At 30.3% G+C, this 12,808-nt stretch overlaps 1 protein-coding gene across 2 annotated transcripts in view; it reads right to left on the bottom strand.

Moving 5' to 3' along the window:
* Positions 1-7,537: 7,537 nt before the first annotated feature.
* The window catches only part of LOC149566253 (uncharacterized), a 59,278-nt gene continuing 54,007 nt past the window's right edge, over positions 7,538-12,808 (bottom strand). Inside the window, exon 4 of one of the 2 annotated variants that reach the window (XM_089819665.1) lies at positions 7,538-7,944. In XM_089819665.1, coding sequence (XP_089675791.1) covers positions 7,889-7,944 — 56 coding nt within the window. In that variant the 3' untranslated portion in view covers positions 7,538-7,888. Of the gene's footprint in view, positions 7,945-9,042; positions 9,905-12,808 lie in introns of those variants that run through there. The other variant, XM_089819661.1, reaches the window with a different exon arrangement.

The following is a 12,808-nucleotide window of genomic DNA, read 5'->3' as shown; positions in this document are numbered from 1 at the left end:
TGCCTTGGGTATATTAGACATAGTGGCTTAAATCTATGAGAAGAGAAAAAAAAAAGTATATATATGTTCCTATGTCAAGATGAAATTACTTTAGAAATTTAACACTTAGAGAAAATATGGAAAAAAAATAAAATAAAATACTCTCCAAGAACAAAAATAGTTCTGGAATTTGTATGGGAAAGTATTTAAATCTCCTATTGGAACAGAGGATCTTAAAAGATTCTTTAAATTATTTCAAATACATAATATATGTTTCAATTTAAATTAAAGAAGAAGAATGAAAAAAATATAAAAATAAAACAAATATCTCTTTTCAAAAAATATCCTATCCTATTCTATTCTATTCATCTCAACTATAAAACTTTATAACAATAAATCTCCACTAACTTATTTCTCCATCCTAGGCCAATTAATTTGGGCTGACATGTCTGACATTACTCCTTGCAAGTCAAATTGGAGTGGGGGGGACAAAGCATTAATTGGTGGCAGGGTTTCAAACTCCTTTCCACTCACCTTTTCGCTTTCCCATGTGCTTTCCTTCCAACTCCTTTGGACCACGTGAGATGACAAACCAAGGAAGGAGCAAATTTTGATGTGTGTGGATTTTATTTTTTATTTTTGAAAAAGTTTTAAACTATTTCTTAGCCTGCGTTTTTTCTGGTCTTGGGAGGCGTGGAGCATTATGAAATGTGAGGGGACAAGATTTGTTTTTATTGAGCAGCATTCCCTCCATATGAAAAAGAGCTCACGTGAGCTTGGGAGGAGGGTTGGTTAGTTTGTTAGTATATTTAGTTGTTAGTGTTTAAGTTTAGGTTAGTATTGTATTTTATTAATATGTTAGTATAAGGTAAGTGTTAAGGGCTTAGTTAGTTTGAGTTTTAAATATATATTTTTTAAATTTAGTTAGCATTATAAGTTTTGTTATTATATTAATATTAGTTTAATAATTTTTTTATAATAGAGATTTTAAATTAGGTTAGTTTTAAATTTAATTTAGTTTACATTTTAGTTAACTTTAGTATTAAAATAAAATGTTATCTTTGGATATTATTTTATGTAGGCAAGTATAGGTGATAGATTTTAAAAGTGTAGTCAAATATTAATTAGTTTCATTATCTTTAATGGAAGTTTGTATACTAAAGTTTTGAAATAGTTGTTATATTTTTTTTTTTAATTATTAAATGTTAGAGAAGTTGGTATATTTGACGTCAAAATAAATAAATAAATAAATAAGTTGGTCAGTGTACTTAGTCCATATAAAAATAATAAAAATTTCAAGTTTCATGAAAAGTGGTTATTTATTTTTAATTGAGAGTTAGCGATATCTTATTCTAGAAAGTGTTAGAATAGTAAAGTCCATGAAATACAAATAGATTATAGTTTTAAATAATATTATTACTAGAATAAGTTTTTAAGTAAAGTTTGTTTATCGATGTAACATACTTTCATTTGTAATTTCTTTCTATTTCAAATGTATTCAAAAATTTTGGATCAACATTTATTTCAATGGGTATCCGCATGTTTAAAATATATTAAGAGTAGAATAAGCTGATAAATCCCTTAATAAATGAAAATTGGATTGCTTAAATTAATTATTCGAGTTAATTATTATTGGTCAAATTAAAAAAATAAAATAAAAATTACGTGTGTATTGCCTCGTATTTTGGGCATGACAGGGAGATCGCATTCATGATGTCTTCATGTCGCCTAATTATAGACTACATATCACGGGAAGTGCATTATGGCGATAATGTGTTATTCTAGCTAGATTCTTGGAATGGATTTGTTCCATTAATTCATGAAAATCGATTCCTTAAAATTCATGAATTAGTTTCTAAAATTTGGGGTAGTAAATTAGTTCATTATATTGATTGTGTGCATATTATTTTAGGTAAGGTTTATTCGAAGGATTCTGATCTCCTTCCTATTGATCATGTCTCTAAATCTTTACTCAAAAGAGCATTAAATAATAGAACTATTTTCCTTTTGGCACAATCAGATAGAGTTTTTTGGCTTCCTTCTAAATCTAGCTAATATTCAATCAAAGTTGGTTATCAAGCTCTCGAAGCTTGTGATTGCCAACTTGGTCGTCAAAGGGCTAATAAGTTCTGTTGGAGTAATAGAATTCCACCAAGGGTCGACACATTTACTTGGTTGGCACTAAGGCATCATGCATTAATAGGGAATAGGTTATGGAAACTGAAAATATCTGATCACATTAAATGTGTTTTTTATGGTGATGCTCTCGAGGATGTTGATCATTTATTCTTACTTTGTCCCTTTGCATATGATTGTTGGTGCTATATTTTTGATAAATTACACTATTGCTCTCCCATCCCCTCTAAGCTTTGGGATTTTTTACAATCTTGGATGACTATATACACAGATTCTCTATTTGCTAATCTATGGGTGATTGTACCAACCATTATCATTTGGTCTATTTGGTGGAAGAGAAACAAAATGATTTTTCAAAAGGTTGCTTCTACTATCCAGGCATTTCAGAAAAGGTTGGTTTCTTCAATTCTGGAATCATTAAATTCATTATCTTCCAATAATTCCTCAAGTTCTTCTCAATTTTCATCTTGGGATAATGATATCCTTAAACTATGGTTTGTCCAAGAATACCATCATTTCACCATATTGTTAATAAGGTAAAAATGAATAGGGAGGTCAGGTGGTGCACTCCTACAATTCCATTGGGTAAATTGAATTTTGATGGGGCCTCAAGGGGTAATCCAGGCCTTTCAGGGGCTAGAATATGTTTTAGGAACTTTCAAGAAGAGTTAATTCAAGCTAATGATATTCCAATTGGGTTAAGCATTAATAATCAAGCTGGAGCATTTTCTCTTCTTAATGGCATTCAAATGGAAATTTGGTTGGGTTTTTTGGATATCCATATTGAGGGAGATTCTCAACTCATAATTCAAGCTGTTCAATAGAGATAATGTCAGAACTAGAAATTACATCATATTCTTCAAAAGTGTTGGTCTTTGTTCGAGAAGTTTTTCTCTTATGTTTCTCACACATATAGAGAAGGTAATAGATTGGTTGACTACATGGAAAATATGGCAATTGATAAAGGTTTGGTGAATATTGTTCCTAGTTCTGAAAATTGAATTTTATTCCCTACTCTTTTTCACATTGTTGATCAGGAAGACATCTCTTTACTTCATTCATCCATTTATGACAGGGCTTTATATATACTACTACATTACGGTTGGCTTTGGTGCATCTTGGTATTGACAGTTTGGTAACTCTGTGTGATTAATCAACTATATGCTCATCTCTATGAAATGTGACTCATGGTAAGTCATAGTGGTTGATTTGTGTGCCTAGTCAGTGTTCTGGACTAAATTGTACAGGTTTGATAACTATTATGAATTATGATGTAAACACTTCTTTAATATTAATAAATTTATAGGTTCTTTATGCGTTTCATTTAAAAATATATTTGACATATCTTATTATTTTGTAGTTTAAATTTTTAAGTTAAATAAACTAGCAATTGCATGCTTTTGTGTTTGCAATGATAAGTCGATAGGTGCTCGATAATAAAATTATATTTTAAAATATAATCTTATGTGAACAAATTAGATCATTAATAATTTTCAATTTAAATAACATAATATTTACTAAAATAATTTAAATAGATTAATAAATATTATTTATTTAAATTCAATTTATCAAATATGGCGGTCAGCCTGAGTCCTTTCTACATAATTTCTGGTTTTGTCAACATGTGCAGAATTACTGGCACTGGATTCATGATTTTTTCAAGCCCTTTAGGCTCAAACCATTTTCATGGCACATGATCTTGCTGGGTGATTCCCCAAAATTCCCAGAAAGTACTCCCAGATCTGGCATACATTCAGGATGGAAATTTTGTTTACTCTGTGGAAAGATAGAAATGTTTTTTTATTCACACATAGCTTTTTGGATGTTAACATTGCAATGTACACTAAAGCTTGTATTTGTAACAATGTTATTATGCAGATACATGTGCAAGCTAACAAAGTTGCCCTGGAAGTTGCTCACTTGCAGGAGTTTCTCAACCACTGGGGCAATGCCCCTTGCACTGTGGCTCGAGTACCTCCAGATGCCTCGGCAGACACCTCGACGCCTCGTGGCCACCGCTAGCGACGCCACTCCTCAGGCCGCCATTCGCACACTCCGCACTCGCAGGCTTCCTGCCACCACTCTCCCAATGGTGGGGCTGGTAGTTGGAGGCGCCGCTCTGCCTCCCCACCCTATGGTGGCTCTGGCTAGTCCCTGGCTCCTCCTCCTAGCGCTCATCGAGATAATGCTGGCAAATGGCCCCGCCTGGTGCTGGCGATCTCTCCTCCACGGCCTGAGGTCAAAGATGCGGAGGCTGCCACTGATCCCCCTGCTGTTGCTGCTCTCAATGACGGCTGGTTTGTGCCCAGCCCACCCCCCAATCCCACCAATGATTGGGGTTTCAATGAAAAAGATGATCCTCCCCCCTCGTCTACCACTGCTTTGACAGCCTGAGGTTGCTATATATGTTTTTTTTTAATGAATAGTTGTTATTTCTGGCTGATGTCGTGTGTTTAGATCTGGCTTAGGCCATTTGAACTCTCTCGCGAGGTGATCTTGTATCCCCCGATGCCTTTTTTGTGAATTTTATTCTAAGTATTTTTTTTAATAGAACAGGACTATTCATCAAAAAAAAGTTATCAAATATGAAAAAAAAACTAATCATTTAAAAAAAACTCCATCAAAAATTCTATTTTGAAAAAATTATAAGAGAAATAAAACATAATAATATGAAAAAATAATGTCTCTAACAAATACTCTATTGACTAAATAAATTACAAAAAAATAAAAAAATAATATTTAAAGAAAAAACTAAATTAATATAAAAATAAATTAAAATAATTTTAAAACTAAAACTTAAATCAATTTTAAAAATCAAAATTAAATAAATAGAGATCACAACACGAACTAATATGGAGATCACAAATAATTATTCTTTAAATAAATAGGAAAAGAAAAATAATGGTTAAAAGTGGAGATTTAAAATATAATCTTATGTGAACAAATTAGATTATTAATAATTTTCAATTTAAATAACATAATATTTACAAAAATATTTTAAATAGATTAATATATATTATTTATTTAAATTCAATTTATCCAATATGAAAAAATAATCATTTTAAAAACCCTATTAAAAAATCTATTATGAAATTAATAAGAGAAATATTAAAATATAATATATAAAAAATAACAATGTCTCTAACAAATATTCTATTGACTAAATAAATTATAGAAACTAAAAATATATATTTTTAAGTAATAACTAAACTAATATAAAAAATAAATTTAAATAATTTAAATACTAAAATCTAAATCAATTTTAAAATTCAAAAGTTAAATAAATAGAGATCACAACTTTAGCTAATATGAAGATCACAAGTAATTGTTTTTTTAAATAAATACATAAAGAAAAATAATAGTTAAAGGTGGAGATAATAACTAATAAATATCAAAACAAGGGTTAGAAGTGGAGTCAAATAAAAAGCTAGTCTGTAAATAATTAACGGGAAGGATTTACAATTTTTTGGCCAAACTTGCAACCTTTCCAGCCAACTCACAACTTTTCCAACCAACTGACAACTTTTCTGTCAAAAAATCAATCTCAGGGAACAAAGTTACCACAAATAGTCTATCAACTAAATAAGGAGAAAAATAAGAGTTAAAAGTAGAATGAAAAAAATCAATGCTCAAAATATTTCCTCTATATAAAGATCAAAATTTCTTTAAAAAAATCTAACATTCTATGCACTATATTTTTATACATTCAATTTTACTATGCATTAAAAAGATAAATAAAACCAAAATAAAATTCAAAAAATAGGTACACTATAATGTTATACATTTAAGTTTATTATACATAAATAAAACTTAAAAAACTAAAAATCCCATGCACTATAATGTTATAAATTCAAAATTTACTATATATTAAAAAGATAAATAAAAGAAAAAAAATTATAAATCTATTATAAATTCAATTTTACAAATCATCAAAAAGAAATTGAAAAATAAAAAAATATCAGTACATTGTATTATTATACAATAATTTCTATATAATTATTTACTACCCAATTGGGAATTGGCGAGAAAAGATTCCTAAAATCCCAAGAGAATTTGGATTAAAATACTCAATCAGCCTGGAATTTGATGGTCAAATTGGTCGTTTTCATATTTTTGAACCGTATATGATAGGCTAGAAAAATAGTTGGCAGGTTAAATTTGTATACAACCTTAAGTTTTACATTTAAAATTTAAAATAAACCGTCAAAATTTGTTATAGGCAATTTAATAATATAAATATATCATATTTTATAATATATATGATATATGCATGCTAAATAAAATATATTTATAACAATATATTTATTTTATTAATATACTAATATTAATTTAGAATCTTCTTAAAATGTTCTATGATTTCAATTTTAGTGTGCATAATTAATTTGATTTTTTTCATATATTCCTAATTTACATATTAAAAAATATTGTAATGAGATTTTTGAAAAATAAAATTTTTAAGTTTAGAAACTTTCTTCTATAATTTAAAATTTTTTGTTTGTGTTACTAATTTTTACTTATTTTCTAATTTTATAGTCTTTACATCTATATCAACAAGAACTATCATTTCTTGTGAAGATACAATTGCATCTCACTTCTAGCTTCAATCTTTTTCTTAATAGACTTATGGTAAGTTCCTCATAATACAATTACATTATAGATTATTTTATGTATTTCTCCAATGATTGTATAGAATAGTGTTTTGCATATGATTACTATATTGATTTGTGTATGTATGTCAAAAAAATTCTTCAAATGGAATAACATAAACTATTAGAGAGATGTAAGGGGCCGAAAATTGAAAATGTGTGCATAGTCTTGTCTTTTGTCTTTTGTAATATAGAATAATGACATAGAAGTCATCCTCATATGATGAGGTTATGGAAGGTTTTTCTTACAATTCCATCAAGTAATGTTGATCGTGAAACAAGATTTTAAAATAAATTATTATCAAAGATGTCAAAAAGTCAAAGGTATGTTTGGATACAATAGATGCATTAATGAATATATTTTAAATCATTTTGAAATAAATGATAAAAAATTAAATGAAGCATATAGATATGGAAGAACAAATAATCAAAGATCTTGATCTTTGACAATATTTGTTTATATTATTTTATGTTTTATATCACAATTTCAAATGAATATAATGAACCTATAAATTAGATTCTTAGAAATCTTGTTGTTTTAAATTGAGTGATTTTTTAAAAAAATCACATGCTTGATTCAAAAAATAGTAATTAAATCATTTGCAATACTTTATTAAGATTCATTTTTTATATTTTTAATATATGGTACAAAATATATTGATAAATTTATTTATTTTTAATTAAATTATTCCTTAATTAAAAATATTGACAATCGATATTTTCTTTCAAACATAAGACGAAAGCCACTAAAATGATCAAACCGTTATAAAAAAAATCGTATGACAAGCAAGGGTAACCATCTAATTCCAAATGTGTACTCAATCACTCATCATTGTGTATTTGTTAGACGACACAACTAATTGTTATCGGCCTTGTTAAAAGTTGCACATGCATGCAAAGTGTGTTGATATTTGAGCTTTTATCTCATCAATGGCGACTGGGTGCTAACATTCGAGAACATATGTGAGTTTCCATGTGCGGCATCACCAACTGAACCTCTCATCTATCTTGGCGGTGGTCCATTCATCTATTTGTGTAGCAACCATGGCTAGCTTAATCGATGTGAAGCATTTGTTTATGATGTAGAGGAAAATAAGTTGGAATCTCTTCCTCCTATGAAAGCCAATCTATGCGGTCCATATAATTGCGGTGTTTTCTTTGATGGCAAGTTCATGTAGTCCTCCTACAAAAAAACCAAACCTCTCAAGTTGTATGGGAAAGCATAAATACTAATGCTAATGCTCGGTATATTAACAACTACATATATTATATTGTGATGTTGAATTGGTTAAATTATATTCACTTCTAAGATTTATATTACATTTGGTACACTGTTTATTTGAGTGTAGATGTAATTTAGAGGACAAAAGGTTTTCCCACTCAAAATCTTTCAGGTTGGTTTACATCTAATTATTATTATATCATTATTGACTAAGACTTTTAGGCTGTATCATATATTTCCTTTATGGACTTAGGCATTTTCCACATACTTGTCATAACAAAAGTGATTGTCAACTAAATTAATCATGCAAATAAGGCATGTTGTCATCAATGGAAACATTTGACTACTCACTTGTCAACATTCGCTAATGCTTCTTTAGATAATTTAAAATTTAATATTAATTAAAAGCTCTTTCCAATATTTAAACTTGATTTGAATTTTAGAGTACATACATAGGTATTTCAATTAGAACTTTATAATTAAATGTTCAAACATGCATTCTTTTGCATCATGTTTTTTTCAATTAGTTTTTCCATCTTCATACATGCATTTATTATAGTGCTTAACTCAATCTTTATATTAAATAACATAAATAATATTCTAAATTGTGATAGAAAATAGATTTTATACAATTATTAATTGAAGCTTTAAAAGATAGTTTGTCCCTATTTTATAAAGGAATTTAAAATATTTTTAAGTTCTTTTTATTGTATTTATGCTTAAAACCAGTATTTGCATAAGACAGACATGAAATACACACATAATAGTTAGATTTTTTATATTATAGGTAGAAAAATTAGGTGGTTGTCCTATTACATCCAACTTAAAATGATCATAGTCCAAAGCACAAATGAGGCACACCAACCTACATTATAACAATACCAAAAATAAAACCTAACAAAATAGTGAATCCATTGTTGCTAGAGCATTGATCTTACCATCTAAGCTAATATAGGTATCATAAGTCTCATAAACACACCAACCATCTAAGCTAACAAAACTAATTTTAGCCTTATGACTAGTACATACAAACCCCTACCTAACCAACAATACATACAATTGCTAATGATCTTAATCATATACAATATAAAAATATAGAAATTAAACATCATGCCATCACGATCATTATTAGCACAAAAACAAAAACTACCTAGGGTTTGGCCCCTACCCAAATTTATTTTTCTTGGAGTCAACTTATTGTGGGAAACTAGACCAATCTTGAGTGAGGAACATTAAAAGTTCCTTATACTTCCACAGATGTCAAACATTATTCTCCATGTACTTCACCTTGATCATGAGGCCACATATGGAATTATGGCACCACAATAGGCCACTAGTTTGATTGACCACATATGTCACCACTTTGTTGACTATGAAAGAAATAAGAGCCAAAATATTTTAATAATACATGGCATAAAGATTCTAAAAATATATGTCATTCTAACACATCTTTCCATATTAATAATTATATTGTACCAAAAAAACTTTTGGCAAAGACTAACATCCATGGCAATAAAATTATCATTTTGTTTCTCTTTCAAGTCTCCTTGAAGGAGAATCTTCACATCTGTAGAAAACACACCTTAATCCTAGAGTAAACATAGAATTAACCACACTATTTCCTTCCTTATAAGTAATGTGTATAACAAAATAATCCACACCAAAAATAAACTTTTTGATATTTTTCATAACATCAACAAAGGACCAGTTAATCTTAGTATACCCTTAACTAGCATCGATGATAAATTTTGAGTCCCACTCTAAATAAGAGATATAATACCAATAAAAATAGAAAGATTTAGGCCCCATAATAATGTCATACATTCTACCTTATTATTAGAAAATCCATCAAGATCTCCAAATAAGTTGTGACAAGGGCATCGAAGGAGGCACAAATCACACCACTTTGCTACTAAACAATCTGTAGCAATACCATCAAAGTTTAATTTGTGCCATCCATTATCTAGATTTTTTCACCTATTATTCCATCTAATAATTCTTTTATAATTATAAACTTTAGCATATGCATTGGTTAAATCCCTATTTCTAGCCATTCTCGCATCAAAGGAAATAGAAATAAACTCAAAGCATCTATACTAGGTGATCAATAAATTATCAAATATCATGCATAAGAAATATTTGAATACTTGTTCCACTAGATTCTCAAATTCCAAGAAAACCATATTATCAATTTCATTCCAAAGACTCCAACAAATATGAGGAGGGATTTATCTCCATATTTGTCTCCAACAAACTTGAGCAGGGTATTAAAAGTTGGGAAATGGACCCCTCTTCTTGCTTACAAAAATTTCATATGTTGGTAGTTGTAATCCCCTTTTCATGAGACTATCTTGAGCTAATATTCTATTATGCAGAGTCATCCACAAGAAAAAGTTAACTTTAGAGATCAACAAGGGATTCAAGATATTCTTTCAATAATATGAGGAAGAGTCTACATGGAATATGTGTTGGTTGTCTATTATTGTTGATGTCAAGCATTGTGTTTCATAGGTGTTTATGGTTTCTTAAATGCTATGGTCTAGAAGTGTTTTATTCTTGGAAGAATAAGGATATCCAGTGAACCTTTATAACAATGGAGGATGTATATGTATTCAAAGCTACAGTATAATATGTATTCAAAACAATGTTATAGTGCAATCAAAGACAGATACAATCAGAGTGTAGTAGTGTAAGATAATCAAAGTGTAGTGTAAAACAATTATCTTGTGAAGATAATGTTCTACAATTCTTTGGTGTTTCACTCTTATATTCACAAGACTAAATGGTCTAAATATTTGTGGTTCAATAAATAGAGAAAAATATTATTTTAATTATAATTAACAATAATAGTTCATTTGTACTTTTGGAAAATTTTCTATTTTGAGAATCGGGTTTGAAGGTGGTACACTTTGGTGTTTCAAAAATTATTCTTAATGTTACATAAAATATTATCCAATGGTGCAATTATGTTTAGTTGTTGATCTACTCCTAATATTGGATATTAAAAAATTTGACATGGACTGATGGCATGCACTAGTGTTTCTAACACGGCACATGGATCTTATTGTTGCATGTGACAACTAGCTTCTAAAAGTATGTTAGATGGTTCTTTGGCTAGAATGCTTCTACATATTTGAGATGATTTTATATGTTTTAGTGATTGAGGATTTTGCATTGGGCTACGTGTAGTGTGGTCATTGTCGTTCTCTCTACTAAAGTGGACCATGTTTCATGATTTAGGTCTAGAGTATTGCATTTAATGTTTATCTATTATTCATATGGGTTTATGATATATGTATGCTATGAATTTAATGATTTTCTTCTATGCATTTGGGTTGACTCTATGTTCTAGTACAGATGCTTTTGGTATGGGATCTTATTGCATTTTTATATTTCTTTGAGCCAAAAGGGGCATCTTCTTTTTCTTATATATGTTACTAGCCCACAAGAAGTCCCTTAAGATAGACTAAAATTCTTGCATTGATATTTTAGGCATGTTAAGCACTGACATAAGGTAGATGAGAATAGTATTTAAGACTAATTCGATCATCACGATTTTTTCAAGGAGGGTTATCCACTTATGTTTTTGATATTAAAAGTAGTAAAAAATGTGTGACTAGCCCAAAAAGAACAAGTGGTGACAGTATCACTAGCAAATGATTAACATCTCACTAACCAACAAAATAACAAACTAGTCACCATTTAAAACAACACTTAACATTCATTGTAGCCACTCAAAACAATTTCATTGGCTTCTCACAACTCCCGCCTGCAACTCTTGTGCATGATTCTCCCCTCCTTGGGGGGCTTCCCCCACCCCCCTACTGGATCTGGAGCAAGCCTATCGAAACCACCTTCTAGTTCTTTCTCACTACTAAATTTGGGTCTAAATTGCGATAGCAGGCTGTCGCAATTACCACAACCACCTGTCACCCAAGCAGTAGTACCACAAATTGGCTTTCGTCAAACAGGCATCAGACTTTTGCTGTCGCAAATTGTGACAGCAAGGGCATCCGTCGCAATTGTGACGCGTAAATCTGTCATAACTTGGAAGAAGGCAAGGGCAAGGGTTCATCTTCACATTGTCACAATTGCGACAGTAGACCATCACAAACACGACATCTTAAGCTTTCAATCTACCGTTCCAATTGCAACAGCTGTGTTGTAGGACCAACAACTATCTGTTGGAGTAGGTTGTCGCAAGAGCAACGAATATGCAATAGAGGTCTTGTGGGAGCAATGGTTATTTGTCGAAAAAGTCTGTCGCAATTGCAATGGGTATGTGACAACAATGTCATAGGAGTGAGGGCTACCTATTGGAACAAGCCGTCACAATTGCGACAACTTACTAAATTATTTTTAAAAAATTGGTAGCAAACGTTGAATAAGTATTCCCAAATTCCCCCACAAGAACATCATAAAGAGGCTCACGATGCTCTAGGGAAGAAAGAGAAGGATATGATCTTGGATGCAACATGTTTCTTCATTGGAGAAAGAAGAACTACGACCATTGCAGCATAGGACATTGAGTTTTATGGAGCACTTTATTATGGAATTGAGGAGGATGAAGATGGTTGGATAAGAATGTACGATCACTTGAGGGGCATGGAGAGGGACATTGTAAATGCACAGCCGCCATACTGCCTTTGGTCTCCAAAGCAAGTTATCGAGGTGAAGTCAATGCCTTCTTGTATGGATTTATCAGTCATGGCATGGTTCCACCTTTGGTCTCGAGATATTCCTCCTGAATAGCTGAAGTCAATGCTTTCTTTTTATGGCTTTAATAATCATGGATAGGGCACCCAACTTCTCCATTTATAATGAT

The sequence above is a fragment of the Cupressus sempervirens genome, chromosome 3, assembly GCF_028749045.1.
Source record: "Cupressus sempervirens isolate cs-2001-9-10 chromosome 3, ASM2874904v1, whole genome shotgun sequence".
NCBI classification, from domain to species: Eukaryota; Viridiplantae; Streptophyta; class Pinopsida; order Cupressales; family Cupressaceae; genus Cupressus; species Cupressus sempervirens.
The sequence above is the reverse complement of the archived record's forward strand: the minus strand, read 5'-3'. Positions and strand labels throughout refer to the sequence as shown.